The sequence below is a fragment of the Melopsittacus undulatus genome, chromosome 13 (assembly GCF_012275295.1).
Source record: "Melopsittacus undulatus isolate bMelUnd1 chromosome 13, bMelUnd1.mat.Z, whole genome shotgun sequence".
Taxonomy (NCBI): domain Eukaryota; kingdom Metazoa; phylum Chordata; class Aves; order Psittaciformes; family Psittaculidae; genus Melopsittacus; species Melopsittacus undulatus.
This window is the reverse complement of record NC_047539.1, coordinates 62,279-80,224: the sequence shown is the minus strand read 5'-3', so window position 1 is coordinate 80,224 and position 17,946 is coordinate 62,279. Positions and strand designations below refer to the sequence as shown.

General features: G+C 46.5%; 3 protein-coding genes across 5 annotated transcripts in view; 2 read left to right on the top strand and 1 right to left on the bottom strand.

Moving 5' to 3' along the window:
• Positions 1 to 1,832, top strand: part of RABEP1 (rabaptin, RAB GTPase binding effector protein 1) — a 44,020-nt gene extending 42,188 nt beyond the window's left edge. For both annotated transcript variants that reach the window (XM_034068811.1, XM_034068810.1), the window contains exon 18: positions 1,186 to 1,832. In XM_034068811.1, the coding sequence (XP_033924702.1) occupies positions 1,186 to 1,287 (102 nt within the window). In that variant the 3' untranslated portion in view covers positions 1,288 to 1,832. The remainder of the gene's footprint in view (positions 1 to 1,185) is intronic.
• Positions 1,833 to 2,907: 1,075 nt separating this feature from the next.
• NUP88 (nucleoporin 88) lies at positions 2,908 to 14,978 on the bottom strand. 2 transcript variants are annotated; one of them, XR_004081516.2, is made up of 18 exons: positions 14,711 to 14,978; positions 13,752 to 13,921; positions 13,170 to 13,295; positions 12,889 to 12,975; positions 12,152 to 12,328; positions 10,953 to 11,136; positions 10,380 to 10,530; positions 9,594 to 9,692; positions 9,355 to 9,445; positions 9,058 to 9,159; positions 7,878 to 8,036; positions 7,558 to 7,683; positions 7,191 to 7,256; positions 6,948 to 7,028; positions 6,502 to 6,628; positions 6,025 to 6,143; positions 5,530 to 5,649; positions 2,908 to 4,713 (listed from the first exon to the last, which is right to left on the bottom strand). XR_004081516.2 is itself a non-coding variant. In XM_031055118.2 (17 exons), the coding sequence occupies exons 1-17, from the start codon at positions 14,951 to 14,953 to the stop codon at positions 5,586 to 5,588; spliced, it is 2,172 nt and encodes a 723-aa protein (XP_030910978.2). In that variant the 5' UTR covers positions 14,954 to 14,978; the 3' UTR covers positions 5,423 to 5,585. The 2 variants fall into 2 exon arrangements, 1 of the variants encoding a protein (XP_030910978.2); XM_031055118.2 differs by lacking the exon at positions 2,908 to 4,713 and having other exon boundaries at positions 5,423 to 5,649.
• On the top strand, positions 14,959 to 17,725 carry RPAIN (RPA interacting protein). Its single transcript, XM_005141384.3, has 7 exons — positions 14,959 to 15,115; positions 15,205 to 15,360; positions 15,820 to 15,883; positions 16,363 to 16,477; positions 16,684 to 16,747; positions 16,851 to 16,985; positions 17,506 to 17,725. Exons 1-7 carry the CDS (start codon positions 15,038 to 15,040, stop codon positions 17,533 to 17,535), a joined length of 642 nt encoding a protein of 213 aa, XP_005141441.1. The 5' UTR covers positions 14,959 to 15,037; the 3' UTR covers positions 17,536 to 17,725.
• Positions 17,726 to 17,946: the final 221 nt, after the last annotated feature.

The following is a 17,946-nucleotide window of genomic DNA, read 5'->3' as shown; positions in this document are numbered from 1 at the left end:
CAGAGTTTAGCTGGACAGACACTAGGAGCTGTCCTCTTTTGTTCTGGCTGTTTCTGGAGGAGTAGGTAGGACAAAGGAGGCTATTGAGTTGTCCTGACCAGTGAAGTTCCTTCTTGTTTGTCATCACCCTCTCCTTTTTGTTGAGTACTGCTTGCACTGGATTACACAATTATTAAGAAAACCAGGTTCACCACTCTGAAGTTGTGTGGTGCACTCTTCCAAACGTGCAGGTAGTTCAGCAGGCCTTCAGTGAGCTCAGCCTGAGTGCTGCAGCTCTGGGGTTTGTGTTTGCTGTCACCCCTCAGCACTTATTACACACCAGCAGTGAGTGCTTTCGATTTAAACCGTGGTTTGTGCCATCACAAAATATGGTGCAAGATCTATTGTGTAACATGAGGGACTACCATTGAATGAAGATTTTGGTTTCTTGATAGCTCCACAGGGTTATTTCCTTCCTGTCCTCAGCAGCAGCACCTGGTTAAGTATCACTTGTGTGAGATGTCCACTGGCCGAATTAGGTGTCTGCAATGGAGAGGAAGGGCTGAATATCAGTTAACCACTACTTGGGAATTTACAGCTGAAAGCCCAGATCCTGATAGAAAGAATGTGGAATTTTAAATGGAAAAAGTGAAATACTAAATAGAAGTTGTGATCTCTGCATTCATTTCCACACAGTGCTGCTGGGCACTTTGTCAGCATGTAAGAAAGAGCTCAAGAGAGATTATCAGGAAAGCAAGTAGGAGTGAGCTTGGAAATGGGGTGTTTCCTCGAAGAGTGTTTTAACTTTGAGAGGCTTGAAGGCAGGTGTGAGGCAGCTCTGCATTTCCTTTATGTGCTCTTTGTGCAAGTTTATGTTGCTTTGCACATCTCCTCCAGTTTGCCTGGCCACTTTGGTTGGTCTCAGTGACCGATTCTTGGGCAAAACAGTTATGACAAAGGCCTGCTTGAGTCCCCCAGAAAGTGGCTTTTAATTGTAAAGCCAAAAGTGCCTTCTGTCTTCCTTCCTTCTGTTCTTGGTTCTACAGGAGGCTTGTGCTCCTTCATGCCTTGTGTTTCTCAGCTGATGATGCTTTGCTTTCAGTTCTGGCTGTGTGGGTATCAGGGTTGCTAACACGGCGGTTGTTCGGCTCTGACTCTGCAGCAGCATGTTTCAGCACCTCAGCCCTGTCTGTTGGTCCCCTGTAGGTGCAGCTGGAGCGGATCCGGCAGGCAGATTCCCTGGAGAGAATCCGTGCAATCCTGAACGACACAAAACTGACGGACATTAATCAGCTTCCTGAAACATGACACCCTGATGAGCGGGCTCCAAGGCTGCGTTTGGGGTTTTTAACTCATCTTTATAGCAACATTAATTATTATTTAACTCTAACCGAAAGAGCAGAAGACAACAGAGGGGAGCAATGACTTAAGTTTTGTTTCTAGACGGGGGGAAAAGGTTTTGTACTGGGCAGAAAGAGAGCACAAGGGTGACTTGCAGTGTAGGAAGGAGAACTTTCTAATGGAAACACTAATGCGTGTGGTGTTTCACGTTCCACTGAGTGGGATCAGTCCTTACATTCTGAAAACCTTCTCCTCTTTCAGCCGACTCCGTAACCTAATATAGAGTTTTGGAACATTTACCCCTTGTCTTTCCCTCTTTCCTTTCCCCCCCCAACTACTGTGATCAAAGTAGCTGCTGGAAACCATATTGTCCCTCCAAAACATTGAAGAGCAAAGTGGTTGAAGTTTTTCTGTTTGACTAGTCGGTAACAGTATTTCAGCTAGTGGAGAGAATGAGGTGTAGAGTATGCTGTATGAATATTTTATATTAAAATATGACTTTATTAGCAGGACACTGGATATTGATCTTATTTCATAACTCAGTACTATTCCCCCCCCCTTTTTTTTCACTTTTTAAACCATTGACCTTTGTGTTGAAGAACCTGAATGCTGCTGGGATGTGATGGACACGAGTGAGCTGTGTCTCCTAAACAGATCAATGCTAATCCAAAAAACAGATGACAAATGTACTGAGAATTTAGTTCCTTAACATTTTTTCTGTTGAATTCTGATACTTAAAAGCACAAGAAATGCACTGTTTTGTAATCTCTTTTCACAACTTTAATTTAGGATGTGGAACTATAGCTGGTTCTTTTTCATCTCTTAAAGCTGAGCAGTACCTGTAATTGCTTTGCTATGTAACAAACAAAGCTAGTACAGACCCTGTGCTGTCTGAGCGTTGGCATGGGGTTGCTGCAGGCTGGCTCTGCTCCCGTGGGTGACACCAAATGTGAGGTTGGTGGCTTTCGCTGGGCAGCAGCAAGGTAAGGACCTGAATGAAGCATCAGCCTGGCCCATCACATCTCCTGGGTCAGCCTGGAGCACACTGAATGGTGACTGCACTCTAGGTCACAGAGCACAAGTGTGGAGGAGCTGCGTTACTCTGCTGGGTCAAGTTGGACAGGTACAGTGCATCTCTTTAAAGTATGTAATTGCTCAGAGCTGACTGTCCCATATTCTTATAACTGTACATTTAAATTACAGCAAAGGCAAGAAGTTCTTATGATCAAGCAGGTGGTAGGTTTGGATTTCTTGTTCTGTAGATGCATGGTGGTGGCATGACCATTACTAACCTGACCATTCCTCCTCCCTTTCTTCCCCTTGTCACAGCAGGGCTGTGCCCACAGCTGGCAAGCAGCAGTTTCATGTGTGACTACAGGTGTTGATAGTGCTGGTGGTGCTTAGGGTCTTCTTGAACTGGCCCCTACTTGCCACTCATTAAAGGAAAGGAGGCCAAAGGAGCAGGTTGCTGCTGTCCAACATTCGTATTGCAACGTTCCCCTTTTGCTTATTGTTCTTTCTTTACATACTTGGCCATAGATCTGAAGGTAATGAAGAAAACGAGAAATGACACAAAATGCTTCAGACTATAATGTACATGACTGTATTTTAAGTGCTTAAATCCTATTTTTAGCAGTGTATATCTTGCTATTAACAGAACCAGTGGCTTTGAAAAGGAATGCCTTAAACCAGTCCAAAAGACACACAAGCTCAATTGCTTGTCACTCATTGCAAGAATTAAAGCATTATATTCACTCTGGTAACTAACTCCTTTCATAATCCTGACATCCAAGAGCCAGTTTTCCTACCTTAGTAATGACAAGACTAATAGATGGCGAGGTTCTCATCTTCTTAAAATGACAATGTCTGCATATGGCTCAGGTTCTTTATTAATTGGCTATTACCACAATTTCTTTAACCTTTTTCACTACTTGCTGAAAGGTGAGGTGACAGCAGCTGTGTCCTGATGCATAGATCTGATACCAGATGTTTTGCATTCTGTTTTCTGATGGTTCCATTTGTTGAGTAAACTTTGGAGAAAAATCCTACAGGCCTTTATTAGGAGCTGCAGAAACAAAAGCTTTTTCTGTTCCCTTTCTTTCCAAAAGCTAACTCGTAACCATTACTGGTATCTGTGCAGCAGTGGTTGTTTAAGGAAGCCTTAAGTGTTGTATAGCAAAACTATACCAAATCCTTACAGCTCTTCAGCAAGCTGGATGTGAGGAACTGCACCTGAAGACTTATGCAGAAAAAGAGGTTTTGGTTGAGTTTGACAGTGCTCCTAAAGCAGGAGCGCAAGGGAAGTGGCTAGTCACTGCCTTTCAGCATCCCTTCCTGGCCCTTGTGTCCGTGCCCATCCTTAGCAGCCCTGCCCCAAACAACAGGGATCAGAACTGACCAGTTTAGGTTGTTTCAACCAGTCCAGGCCTGGTGTGGCTTTTCCTCTGTGTATTTCACAGCTTGGTGCTGTGGCTTTCCATAGGTGCAGCAGTGTCAGCCTTCTGCGGGTGGCTGCAGGGTTGCATTGGGTCTCTGCAACCCAATGGGGCAGACAGGCACATGCCAATCAGTTTATCATTTTGGGGAGGCACCGTAACAAGCACAGTGGTTGCCCAATGGTGTTCTGTATGTGTGTGTATTGCCGTGCATGCTCCTGTGCTGGTCTTGGGGGCCAGTGCTGGCTGGTTGGTCTGGTTAGAGGAGGCTGGAGACAGTGGTAGGGCTGCAGTGCTGATAAGAGCAAGGACACAGCTAAACCAGGCACTGCAGGAGTCTGTGAGGGAACTTCCTCTTGGTTTGGAGAAGGGTGTACAAGAACTGTACAGTTGTTTCCTTTTACCCCCCATATTCCATCACACACCTGAACACCTTCCCTCCTGTTTAAAGCCTAGCTGTAACCATGTTAGAGCTGGAACATGAGCGACCCTTTTTACCAACAGTTGCAACTTAAGATTGTACCTTTTTAACAGTTTCTGATTGGAAACCTGCCTGTTCAGAGGGCCAGTGGGAGCCATGCTCACTGCAGAGCTGTCCTGCTCCAGAGGGGCTGTCCCTCCCCAGGAAGCAGAGCACAGCTTCAGAAGCAGCAACCTGAGACTTAAAGGAGCCTTTAAAAACAAAATAGCGTGTGCCAAACTTGCAAAGTGAGTTAAAAGACTGTAAATTAAGTGTAGTGAAAGCTCGTGGTGTAGATACTCACTGGGTGGATTATGGTGTTACTGCTCATAAAACATCAGAACACAAATGCTTTTCCCTCCAGTTCTTGATGTTCTGGAGCATGATCTGAGTAGGGTGGTAGATTCTCCGCGGTTAGTAAGAGGCACTGCTGACCAGGCACGTCAGCCACGATACACAGGAGGACTGGACTAGAAAGCTGGATTCTGTTCCTGCAGACTGTAAAGGGGTGAGATCAAGTTTTGAATGCTTTCCTCTACTTGTATAGTCTTAATCTGTACAAAAACCCAAGTGTTCTTGCAGCATGCCTGGTACCCTTGTTACCCAGCAGGTACTAGCAGCCCCCTTCCTTCAGCTTTACTGGGGCACCTCTTGCTGTGCCACTTTTGTAGCAGTGCAGTACTACTTTTCAAAACTGAGCTTGACCATGTCACCTTTTCTAAAGAGTTGGGGTGAGGGGACAGCAATTATTTATTGTCCACTGACATTTGTCTACAGAAGAGAAATAATTGACCTCTTAATGTCAATTAAGACTGGAGCCCTCTTTTGCTAAAGGCAGACTGTTTGGAAGTTACTACTGCATTCCGGTGAGGCACGCCATTGGTGTCCTGTGCAATCGTGGGTGTAGAGTTCTGCTGTCCCCAGGATTCGTGTGTAACCATTTGTTAACTGTATTGAAGGTGTGTCCTTTATGAAGAAAGTGTTCCAAATTAAAAAGAGCTGCTGAAGTGTGTGTGCTTCTCTCTGGTCTTTCTACTCTGCCTTCAGCCGCAGACCTCCCCTCACTCGGACCAAGGGGGGAGAAGTCTCCCAGAATAACCCTAGGGAGCAATTCCCACACTGTGGAGCTAGTTGTAAGTACTACACCTTGGAACAGGCACAATGTAACATGCCTCCTTCCCAGGAGAAAAGCAAAGAATACAGTATGTAAGGAATCTCATCAAAAGTATCTTATTTCACAGTCCAGCTTCACAAAACAATAAGTAAAAGGTGTGTTGCTCAACGTACAAATGGTATATATACAAAGGGAAATACCAGGGAACATTAAAGCTCATCCAGTCTTTTGGTGCAGCTTCCTTAGCGAGGGCACGTCAGAAGTTCACATGGCTTCTGATGTCATTGATCTGTTTGACCATTTCCCTTATGTGTTCTCCCCTTCAGGAAAAAGAAATCCAAGTCAGGAGGGTGCAACTCATTTGCTCAGAACTGACCAGGAAGGGAAATACAGAGAATGGGAAGAGCTGCAAGTCATTTTGTTAATTAGGGGCTGGACAGAGCCTATCTAAAGATCCCTGGGCAAACAGCCAACTTAAAGCAGATTTAGCTTAATACTAGCACAAGATGGCCAGTTTTGCTGTCACACACAGGCATGGCTTATACTCAAGCCCCTCTCACCAACCTCCAGCTGGTGCATCAGTGATCCCCCATCTTGCAGGACAGAGGTTAAACCATACCCCCGAAAATCGACTGGAATTGCTTTTGTAAGTGCCAGGGCTTGAATTCTACAGGAGGATCAAAGCTTTAACTTACTCTTCTTTCAGAACGGTTTGGATGCACTTGCTCTGGTAGGCACTGAGGCTAATGCTGGGTTTTCGGGGGCTGGAACCCCTCTCCATCTTTTTCTGCTGATATTCCTTTTTCATTTTAACCTGGAAGTTATGTACAAAAAGAACACCCCAGTCAGTGGTGGCATTGGCTGCCAAAGTGAAAGCTGCTTACAGTCACAAACTGGTGTAGCAGTGGGATTGGGTTAAAACCTGCTTGCTTTTGGACTTTACTCCCCCAAAAGAGGAGGATGTTACTGCTAGGACTATGGAGGGGGTGTGTAGGCTTTCTCAGGGTTTATACTGAGCTGCAGAGGGTCTCTCTGTATGAATAACAAGGTCAGAAGCTATTTTAGTGCGTTGCTGCAAATGCAAGCACAAAGCTGCTCCATTGGAAAGACCCTGTTCTACCACCACTATCACAGGGTGTGAGTGAGGTGGGTACAGTGACACATGCTCTCACCTGTCTGATGGCATTGCTCAGGTGCTGCAGCTGGTCATGTATTGTCTGCAGCTCTTTCCTCATGTCTTTTTCACTGTCTGACAGAACAGGAAGCTGAGAGTGGAAACTCCGAAGTACTTTCTTCATCCTTGGTGTACAAAGCAAGAAACGTCACTGAATGAACTTATGCTAAGACACCACCAGCCTTGTGCTGGTGTTGCACTTCTGAGTCTCAGGGGCTCAAGACTTGACTTTCCCCTTTCAGTGCCTCTCACATGGCATTTCTAAACCATAAGCTGGCTTCAGCCTGGGCCTGAAGTTGCACTGAAAAATCATCACTGCACCCCAGCAAAGAGAACTGCAGAAACCCTGGATTCTAACTGAGCACTTTCTGCCCACCCTGTTCTATCAGACACCTACTTAACAGCAAGCAATTGGTGATGAAATAGAGCAGAACTTGCACTCACCTGCTCATAATATCTTCTTGCTTCTCTTTGGCTTCCTCATACTTGTCAGCCAAGCGCTCAGCCATTTCCCGCAGGCTTTTCCTTTATGCAAGTGAGAAACATCTATTTAGATTCACAGGAAAGGTGAGAAACAGGGCAAAGAGCCAGACATGCATTTACTTCTCACTCATCGCACCCAGGCCCCTGTATGAAGCACTTGCATTCCCAATGTCTGACTTGGGAAAGCAGACACATTAGCCTCACCTTTCCTCTCGACAGTAATTAAGCTCTTCCAGTTGTTTCTTTTTCTGTCCCCACAGCAGCTTCACTCTTAAAATAAAAACATAAAATCAGATCACCCCCACCAGCAACCCCGTTCAGTTGGGGTTTATGCTACACAGACAATAGCACAGAAGTGATTATGAAGAACTAAAGACAATAAAGGATGGGCAGTGGTGGGAATAAACTCCATTCTGCCCTAACTTTGCAACTCTGATCTGAAGAAGTAGTCTTACCTGAGTACATTTTACTCATTTACAAGAATTAATTCAGCAGAGGTTCAGTGCTCAGTACTTGGTGCTGTTGTTTCACAAATGCTGTACAGCCCATAGTTATGAGGGGTTTGTATTACCTTTGCTGAATTTCCTCCTTTGCCAGATCCTGTTTCAGTATGTATTCTTCTCTGAACACTTGGGTGGCTCTGCTAAGAAGCTGAAGGCATTCTTCAGGGGGAGGAGCAGCATCTTTATCAGCAGACCTGAATATAACACAGGGGCTTGCAATCTTACTCCAACACCTCCCTTTGCAAGGACAAACAACTTGCAGTATTTATGGTGAGGGCTCAGCAGGGCTGTTATGGAAGTGAGGGGCTACAATTAAACCCCTTTGCTATACATGCAGTACTCCTGAAGGTCTTCCCTGTTCAGGTCCCCTGGGAAAACATTTGCTTACTTCAGAACCAAGGGATTGGCAGAACTGCGCTGCAGGATGCTTCGGATATGCCTCTCAAATGAATGCTGTGATGTAGCCAGGATACGGAGAGGGGAAACAGCAACTTCCTTGTCTTCCCTGGTACACAGCAGTGGAGGGGATGCAGGATGGACTGTACTTCTACCAGAGCATCAAATGGGAGAACACAGGTTAGACCAGAAACATTCAAACTGTGTCAAACAGTAGTTAAATGAAGTCAACCCCTGTGGAATTAATGTATTACTGCAGTAAGTCAGAAGTGTTCTAACAGTAACTATTCCAAGTGGTAAATCCAGGTCTATAGGTCAGTGGCATCACATCCCCACAGCTTTCTGCTTGGCCACAGCTGAAACTAGCAAGAATCATAAATATCCTTTTACTCAAGAAGAGAGTTCCATAACAAGGCAAGTTCCCCTTCAACAGGGGCATGACCTGCTTTTCAAAGCAGCCTGCTGCATCACTGCCCAGCACTGTTACTTCTGATAATGGGGTCTAAAAGAGCTGATAGAAAAACCTATTTAAAAGCACTGCAGAAGTAGTTAAAAGAATAATGAAAGGTCTGTAAGAAGCTGACATTAACACCAGCTGAAGGTACCTGTCACACATTGAATAGTGTTTTTACCAGTAAACAAACCCAAAACAATGCCCTCCCCTCTGTGCATTCACTTCATCATCCAAATCTACCGAAGTCTGTATCTTTCTCACCACTCCCAAAGTGCAGTGGCTTTGGAAATGGCTACTAAAATCTCACTGCTTTAAGGCACTTTTAAGAATCCATTTTTTTTTCTCTTTACAGCAAACATCACCTTGGTGCTCATTGAGAATCTTTGTGCTGGCTGTAAACAAGGTTTTGGTTCACAGATTCCTCATTATAACAATGAGGAAAAATCAACAATACCCTCAAGAACCTTTAGACGCAGTTCTAGTCCTAATACTCACTAAAAGTGCTACAGGTTAATTATATCCCCTCCAAACACCTTATCAGTAGCAAGTAACTACTATAATAATACTTAAGTTCTGAGCCAGGAAGTGTTCAGGAGGCAGACTGCCCTGTGTGTCATGGGAGATGCATATGGCTGGGGTGAAACAATAGAGTACATAATATCCTAGGATCCTTTTCATGCAACAGCCACAGATTTCAAACCAATTCAGACCCACGTACAGGAGAGGCCTCGTAATACACTCATAAGTGTTTGTGATGCAGATCATTGTGGGTCCCAGGATGTCAGAAACAATCCAAAAGCCTCGAATGGGAGCAGGCTGCCTGCAGGGAAGAAAGCACAAAAATTACCCAGTCAAAAGTTTTGTTCCTGATGCACAAAGTGCTTAGCTGTGTTATTTGCATTCTTTGGAGCTGACTGCATTAATTTTAATGGAAAAAGTGCAGCAGAAGAGGGCAAATCATAAATACTTTCCATAGCAACTCACTGGTTTGGAAATAATAGAGTTTGATTTTTACCTGCATGGCAGCGGTTTTGTACAAAGAATATGTTCAACAAAGCACTTCTGTTCTGCTCCCAACTCTAGTAAACTGTCTTTGTCTTCTTCATCTACAAAGAGATTTGTCAGAATGCTTCAGATCTGCTTTGCATCTAAGGGATTCTCAGTACTACGCCCATCTACCGACCTGCTGCTAGCAGAACACAGGTGGTTCAGTAGCACTCCCTTCCCTCTGTGTGCGATGGTCTCAGCACTCACCTGAGCTAAGGAATTTGTGCAGTTTGTTGATCCATGTCAGCCCCACACTATGGACACCAGCTTCGTGTGTGCAATGGTAGCGAGAGGGACATTTTGGATCTGAAATTGAAACAGGAAATGTAGGAGAAGGCACTGCACTGAGAAAACCCCACCACTGGAACCTGCAGTGCTGAGCATGTGCATCAACTTATTGTTCAGTCAGCACTAACATCTTGCAAGTGCCAACTCATCCCCATAAAAAAATTGAGCTTGATGCTTTGGTCACTTTATTAGAGTTCTGCATAAAATATAATTACGCTTGAAATACCTGATGAATTGTTTTGAACTATTCCTATCCCCCCACACCTGTATCTATCCACTGGATTTTAAAGAGAAGATCAATTAAAGCCAGCAGGTGAGCATTCTGACAAGCTTCTTGTTCAGAAAAACCCAAACACTCTGTGCCACCCAACCTCTTGCCCCACATTTATATCAGAGTCGAAGCAGCAGACACCGATACTTCCCTCAGGATCACCATCCCCACAGCACTTGTTGACACACAGATGCAATAAATTCTACTTTATAATACACATTAAAAGAATTTAGTAGTATGTGACCATGCTTAATCTGCCCTTCAGTGAACACTAAAGCACCTCCCAGGCTTGCTCCTTCTACAGCTTTACTGAAGACATCAAATACTTATTTTAACACCCCTTTGTTTGACACAAATGATAATTTGTAACTACCTTGATCCTAAAAACATGAAATAAAGCCAGTAAAAGCCAATAACCTGGAAACCAGCCCTACCTTGATGCAATTTGATTGGGCAAGAGAAGTCAGATTCTAAAGGCTCCTCTTCATCTCCTGATGCCAGTTTCAGTGCAAGTTCCAGCTCAACACATTCAAACACGTACAGGGAAGGAATAATATCAGATCTTGGGTCCCATGACTTTTCTGACTGTAAAGAGCAATGAATTCTTCTGTGCAACATCATTTAAACAGACATGCCAAGATAAACAACATTAAGGGTCACGTGGCACAGGCAAGAGTATTAACTGACATGGAAGTAGTTCAAGTCCCTTCTTTTTTCCCCACTTAAAAAAAATCACCTCAGAAATAGATTTTCTTCTTAGAAGATTCTCTTTAAAACAGTTCATAGTAAGTTTGATCAAAATCTGATCTACCATCAGGATACACAGATCTGACACTTAGAAGAAAAGCATCAGAGAATCCCAGGGACTGGCTGGAAGAGGAGGAAGACTCACTACCTCATGATAAAAGAATGCAGCTTTGGCACTTGTGGGCATCCTGCCATCTTGGCAGCCAGGAAGTAAAGAAACAAAAATGTGTGTGGACAAAAAGCACCCCAAGACAAGATACCTGATCATCATCCTCTTCTCCATCCAGTACCACACAGTGATAAAGCATTCCCGACTCAGTAGCAATCACCAGGATGTTAGGAACACAGGGCAGGCAAAGGACAGCACAAGCATCATAGCCATAGTTGTCTTCTGCCGCTGGGTGCATGGGCAGAGGGCCAAGCAGCTTGCCAAGATTCCCAGTGCTGGAATAAAGATGTGTTCACAAGATGAGGTGTGGAAGGAGAGCTCCCCATAGTTACCTGCGAGAGTGTGCTGCACAATAACTACAAGATAAGGATGACTTAAAAATAATCCAAAACCCAAACAACCCAATGGTTTTAGTTTGGATTTCTGTGAGCCAGCAGCAGCCCAGGTTTCTGTGGATTGAGCCTGAACAACAACTACTTGGTGAAGATGTCAGAGAAGAAACTGGAGGTCAATAATAATGTTTTATGGTTGGAAAGCAACCAAGCTACACTGCAAAAAAATTAAAGCTTCGTTACTAAAGGTTCATTAACACCTACTTGGTTTCTTACTTGTTAAAGCACTTTACAAGCAGCATTTTGCAGCACATCACTTGGTAGACCTTCTGAGGAATTGAGCCCATTTCATCGCCTACAGACAGGATCTGCTCAGTGCTGCAGTATTTCTTGTGCAGAAGCAAACCATGCTGCTTCAAACCAAAATACCCCACGGTTTAATATTCAGTTATACTAGATCCAACATTTAAGTTTTCCACCACCTTCTGTTTTCTGAAGTAACTTTTCCTTTTATTGGGCTTATATTCTTGATTCACATTCTTCCATGTCATCATGGAACATGCCTGCAAACCCTCTATGATCTTAAAATCTTTCTTTCCTAAGATGCCACTAAGTTAAAGATGTCTGCACTGTGAACTGGAGATGCTCAAATACCCTTACCACCCTTAGACCTGCTGATCTAATAGTCTGGTGTCTTCACTTCGGATTTCTGATGGTAAATAATGGACAGTGAATTCTCAGCAGTGGAAACTGCATGCTTAATATCTAGATGAAAAAGGAGGACAAATATTCTTGGATTTCAGCCTATTAGCACTGACATAAAGAGATAAACCAGGCTGCAATACAATAAACCTTGGCCCAGCATCCTTTACAGAATCCCAGCCAACCCAAGAGATGGCTCTCCAGCCCTAACACTGTACAGACATAGAAGCACCCCTGATGATGGACATGATCTTACCTCTGCAGCAGGCTGATGTAGGTGAGGAATGTCTCTCCATTTTCATACAGAATGTAAAGTGGATAGGCCAGCACCTCATCACTGCCTCGCTGTCCCAATGTGTTCTCTGGGACTGGCACCAGTGGGCCAAAGTCAAACGCCACCGCAGTTTCTCCCAGTGATGCTGTGTAGGCTCTCCTGGGGATAAGTGAGAACAAGACCTGAAGTTACCAACAATTCTAAGGGCACAAGTGTTTAACTAGACCATGGGTACATGCTGACAAATTAACACCAAACATCTGCCCATCAGTCCTTGGACATGTGCTGTTTTCAGCAGCAAAAGCATGTGAGTAACATCCTTCTCATAGTGCCTCATTTCTGCAATACAGCCATCAGCCAGCCCCATTTCACAGGATAGAAGAGATGGGCATACTGGTATTTCCTGTGTCAGTCTGTGACTGGACTACTGAGACCCCCAAGTTCTTACTTTCTAAGTAGGCCAAGAAGGAACTAAAAAAGGATCTGTTTTCTGCACTCCTCACTCAGAAAGCCCTTCATAGCCCCATCTGAAAGACCAGGTGTATTTTTCACAAGACTACTCTGACAAACACTTGACTGCACAGTTTGTTACCACTTTCAGGATGAGAAAAAGAGGAAAAAAAACCCAAGAAAAAGTGCAGTTACTGCTGAAAAAGTCCAGGAAAAAAACAGAGCTTACTCTGTCAAAAGCATTTCAAAATACAAGAAGCCACACAAACCCTTTTTTGATTGTAAAAGTCTCTTCCTCAGTGTCTGAAAGAGCAATCACTTTGATGGGTGTGTGAGGTACCTTCAGACTGTAAAACCTAGAGGAAAGAAATACAGCAATGGTCATTCAGCAGGCTGTACTGCACAGTTGCTATCAGCCTAAAATCTATCCCATCCTATTATTTATTGGTAATCCTGGTAGGAATGGCAGCACGCAAATATCTAGCAAAGAATCAGACTGGCTATGACAAAAGAACCCACCCTTTGATAATAAACTACAATCAGGTTTTACCGTATAGTGTTATCTGAAGTCAAGAGCACAATATGGGGCTCCAGTGTCTCGCAGGGATACCAAGCAGCATGCTTTAAAGTCAGAGATGTTGAGCTTGTGAAGAACCTTTCCGCAATAGGGACAGTGCTGAAATACACAGCAGAGATATGCACTGTTACAAAAAGCACTCAAGTTACTTCGAAGGGGAAGGGGGGGCAAGAGGAGCTAGAAACCCAATTAAAAGGTTTCAAAGCCATTAGCTGTATTATTCTTAAAGCTGGAGTTACAGCTTTCACTTGGAGTCTGTGTTATTTCCATCTGGACATATGCTTTTAGCTAGCACGGCTAAAAGACTCCAGAAAGAACAGAAATACTACAGAGGAGCACTTAGCTCCTCAGCAACTGCACCCTATTAAGAAGGTAATTTATTTAGGTCACTTAACAATCAGCAAGTTGCTGAGCCAAGTTAACTTCATTTGTGATTGTCCTTCCAACTCCAATACAACCAATGTCTGTCTTCTCCACTGGTCCCCGAGGCAGGAGAGGCTGGAAAGGAACAGTAGCAGGACAAGGGTGTCGTTAACCACCTGAGGTCTCACCCACCTACAGTTCACCGTGGATTTCCCACCTTCAAACTCTGAATTCTTTCCCCAGCGTTTAGGCAGCTCCAGCACCATGAGCCCCTTCGTACCAATGAGCGCCACATGATGCTGCGTGGGGCTTAGCAGTGTCTGATAAACCTCGAACAAGGGTGGGTTTATGCACATCAGGGTCTGAAAATACAAATACATCAGTGAAGTAGAAGCCATCAAAAACACTAACAGAAGCATGGCACATCTTTATCACAGAGCCATCCAGGTTGGAAAAAAACCTTTAAGCTCATCCAGTCCAACCATTCCCAGCACTGCCAAGGCCACCCCTAACCCGTGGCACTGAGGCCTCACCTCCACGCTGTGTGAACACTTGCAGGGATGGTGCCTGCAGCCCTGCCCTGGGCAGCCTGTTCCAATGCCTGAGCACCCTCTGGGGCAGAATTGTTCCTCAGCTCCATCTAAACCCGTCCTGGTGCAGCTTGAGGCCGTTTCCTCTTGTCCCATTCCTTGCTCCTTGGGAGCAGAGCCCAACCCCTCCTGGCTCCATCCTCCTGGCAGGCACTTGTAGGGAGCCATCAAGTCCTCCCTGAGCCTTTCCTATTCCATCTGAACCCCCAGCTCCCTCAGCCGTTCCCCATCACACTTGTACTCCAGGCTCTCCTCTGGCCTCGCTCCGGCACCTCAAGGTCTCTCTTGGAGTGGGGGGCCCGGAAGCGAACACAGGATTCGAGGTGCGGCATCACCAGGGCTCTATGGGAACGATCACTGCCCGCTCCCGCTCTGGACAGTGATTTATACAAGGGTTACACGGTCAAGAAAGAGCCAAAACCGGACGGGCACAAGGCCGGCGGGTTTCTCTGAGCAAAGACCCAGTGGGAACGAGCCCGGGGCCCTGAGGGCCCGGCCCTGCTCAGCCCCGCTCCTCCTCCCCTCACAACTGCCCGCGGTCCCTCGGCCGCCCCCCATTACCTGGTACCGGCTGAGCCCCGCGGGGTCGGGCCCGCCGAGGCGGCGGAGGCCGATGGTGTGGAGGGCGCTGTGCTCGCTGTCCCAGAGGAAGAGGTCGCCATCGAGGCAGAAGAGGAGGTTGCGGATGATGGGCGGCCGGGGGGCAGCGGGAGCGGCGGCCTCTCGCTGCCGGAGGCGGCTGAGCACCTCGTGCTGCGGCAGGGCCGAGCGCCACTGCTCGCCGGGGCCGCTCTCCGCCGCCATGGCCACCAGCGCAGCTCCCTCCGCGCCGGGACTACATTTCCCGGTGTGCCCCGCGGCGCAGGCGCACCGCGGCTCGCACTGGCAATGGAGGCGCCGCCATGGCCGAGGCAAGCACGGTACAAGGGCCGGGCCGCGCCGCCCTGGAAGGAGGCCTACCGGCTGGTGAGTGGGGCCGGGCCGGGCGGGGGGCTCTGCCCGTGGCCCCGGCTCCATCCCTGCCCTGACGCGCCCCGTGTGTCTGTCGCTGCCAGCGGTGCACGGAGAGGCTGAGGAGCAGCCGGGCGAAGCTGCTGGAGCGGTACCGGCAGGCCGGGGGGAGCCCGAGCGGCCCGGCGCTGGTGCGGGAGGTGATGGAGCAGGAGTGGCGGACGCTGCAGGCCCTCAGCGGGACGGAGCCGCTGCCGCAGGTCGGTGTCGGCTCCCTGCGGGGTGCGGCCGGGTCAGAGGCATCGCTGTGTGAATGGGGCTGTCGCTGTTCCCGTTCCACCGCTGTAACGGGGTGCAGTGCTGTGAGTGCCTCTGGCCCGTGAGTGGGAATTCCCTTGCTTCCTTCAGAAACGGGATGACGGCAGCGGGTGGGTTCCGCATCGGTGGTTTTGAGAGCTGCGCTGTCACTTCCCACTCCCGAGAGCATGAGCAAAACATCAGTGTTTAAAAAAGCAAAGAGACTGTGTTCTGACCCATCTCGGCCGGCGCTGCACAGGTTATCAAATAGGTTGCTTCCCACAGGGCACGGTTTGGCAAATAGAGGTTTACAGACCAAAGAACACAGGGAGAGAGTTGGTGTTGTGATAGCTCGGTCAGGTGTGGAGGTTTAGAGGCAGAGCAGCCAGGATGCTTGGATCACAGAGATGTGTCTTTCCCAGATGCTAGAGGATCCCGATGAGCTGGCAGTGCTGGAGGAGATCCAGGAAGAACTGATCTTGCAAGGTAAAGACACTACATGTTTTCTGACTCCTATTTGATCTTTACTGTTCCTCCTTTGTAATCCAAACCAGCGGAGGCTGCACTCCTTGGTTCTTGGAGCCCACCTGCTATAGGTCTCTGTAGCCTCTCTAATGCACTGAAACCCTTTTAGACAATTCAAATGGCATTTTAAGGTCTGTGAGAAGCTAGTAAGAGAGGAGAGCACAGAAACAGGGCTGAGGTGTTGGGGAGCTATAGGAACCTGTATAAATCAATTCAGAATGTTTCTAAATTGCTGGTTGAAAAGTCACCAGAGACGGGTTGGTTAAGGATTGAGCCATAGGGACAAAATGGGTTGATTTCATCAGGTAGAAACCTGATCCAAGGAAAGAAAAGTTCTTTGAAACCAGTGGCCACCCTAGCCCCTGCCTCTGCAGCAGCTCCACTTGGGCAGCTTTGAGTTCATACCAGGTGCCTGAGGGCCTTTTGTTGTGTTATTGCAGAGCAGCTGGTTATGAGAGAGTACGAGCAGAGCCTGCAGTTTGATGAGGAATGCCTCAACGCAATGCTGGGTGGCTTGGATGCCAGTGACAAGATCATCTGCCCAGTGTGTAGAAAGTAAGAAAAAGTTCTCAACACTGGAACTGAGATTCTCTGCTCCCCTGCAGTAATTTGGGCTTGTAAACAGATGAAAACAATGGTCAAAGAGGCTGCTGCTAGTGTTAATTTCAAGAAAGTAAAAAACCCACAATGATCTCCTAAATCAGGGTTTTTGCTAACATCTGCCTTTTTTTCTGATGCTGCTCCTTGAATGCTCTTTCTAGGAATAACCTGACTGTGAGAAATCGTGTGGTTTTTTGCCAGTGTGGGTTATACATCAGCACACAGGTGAGCTGCACTGTGACGTTAGATGTGCCATGTCTGCTGCTGGGAAGAGGCATGTTTAAGCTACAGGCAGTTTAAGCCTCCTATTAACCCCATTTTTCCTCAGGATATGACAGAAGGGAAGCTTAGGTCACTCCTAGAAAACACTGTAACAGAGCACAGCCACAGGTGCTTCCAGAACCCGGAGTTCACAGTCACCAGTGGAATGGAGGAAGAAGCCAGTCTCCTCATGAGCTGTGCGGTAAGTCTAAATGTCAAATTCCTGGAAAGGATCTCTGCTTGGATCCCCTTCTCGATTACATGGGCAGGAACCACATTAACCCTTGGGGGGGTTGTGCTGGAGTTTTTCCACAGACTTCCTTGGAAATGGTTTTAGTTTTGGCCAGTTACTGTGAAAAGCCAAAAGCCAAAACTTACTTCAACTGCTGGACTAGGGCATCTTTCAAGGATCTGTCACATGTAGTGCCTTACCCGTCTCACATGTTCCTTGTCTTGTGTGGAACATCCATTCAGATAAGTGGCTCACAGGGAAAGGTTTGAAGAATTACTTCAGTTTAAGCCTCCTCAGAAGGTTCACCTGTACCTCCTGGAAAACACCCATCCCTTTGGCTCAGGCAGGAGCTCCCATGTCCTTCCAGCTTTGCTGCTGATGTAAAATCACTATGCGAACAGTGTTGGGAGCAGAGCATTTCAGACAAGTTTTGAACATTAATAATACATTTTATACATTAAGATCTCCTTTCACCTTGCCTTTTGTAAAGGTCTGTGACTCCTGGACGATTATCCTGTAAGTTGATTCGACTGCTGCTTTTGTACTGGAAGGACTTCGAGACTAAAAATCCTCCCCAGAGCTGTTAGTATTTTCATGTACATACCTGTAGCTGCTGTGTCAGATACCCAGAAGGGCAGCAGTGCTGCCCTGCCCTGCACTTTGAATGGCACAGGATACATTTTGTAATAAATATACTTTATTTTATTTCAGACTTTGTGTTGTCTTTAACTCGGGGCTCACAGTGGAACTTCAGCTTTCCTTTCTGTTTAAACTTACTGTGACCTTCAGGTAATAACTGGCAACAGGCTGAGGAGACAATGGGAGCTGCTGCCCTGCTCCCTTCCATATCAGCACCCACAGCCTCTTCTGCTGAAGCACTCCAACCTCCTGCAGCAACATTCATGTAATAGATTATGGCAGCACATTCCTC

What these genes read in the sequence shown, in the direction of transcription:
- NUP88 (XM_031055118.2), bottom strand. Translation starts at nt 14,953, where the DNA reads ATGGCGGCGGAGAGCGGCCCCGGCGAGCAGTGGCGCTCGGCCCTGCCG. An exon ending in CCCAATCAAATTGCATCAAG is followed by an intron (nt 9,693 to 10,379) that starts GTAGGGCTGGTT and finishes TTTCAATTTCAG; the next exon opens with ATCCAAAATGTCCCTCTCGC. An exon ending in CAAACCGTTCTGAAAGAAGA is followed by an intron (nt 5,650 to 6,024) that starts GTAAGTTAAAGC and finishes TTTTTCCTGAAG; the next exon opens with GGGAGAACACATAAGGGAAA.
- RPAIN (XM_005141384.3), top strand. Translation starts at nt 15,038, where the DNA reads ATGGAGGCGCCGCCATGGCCGAGGCAAGCACGGTACAAGGGCCGGGCC. An exon ending in GGAAGGAGGCCTACCGGCTG is followed by an intron (nt 15,116 to 15,204) that starts GTGAGTGGGGCC and finishes TGTCGCTGCCAG; the next exon opens with CGGTGCACGGAGAGGCTGAG. An exon ending in GGTTATACATCAGCACACAG is followed by an intron (nt 16,748 to 16,850) that starts GTGAGCTGCACT and finishes ATTTTTCCTCAG; the next exon opens with GATATGACAGAAGGGAAGCT.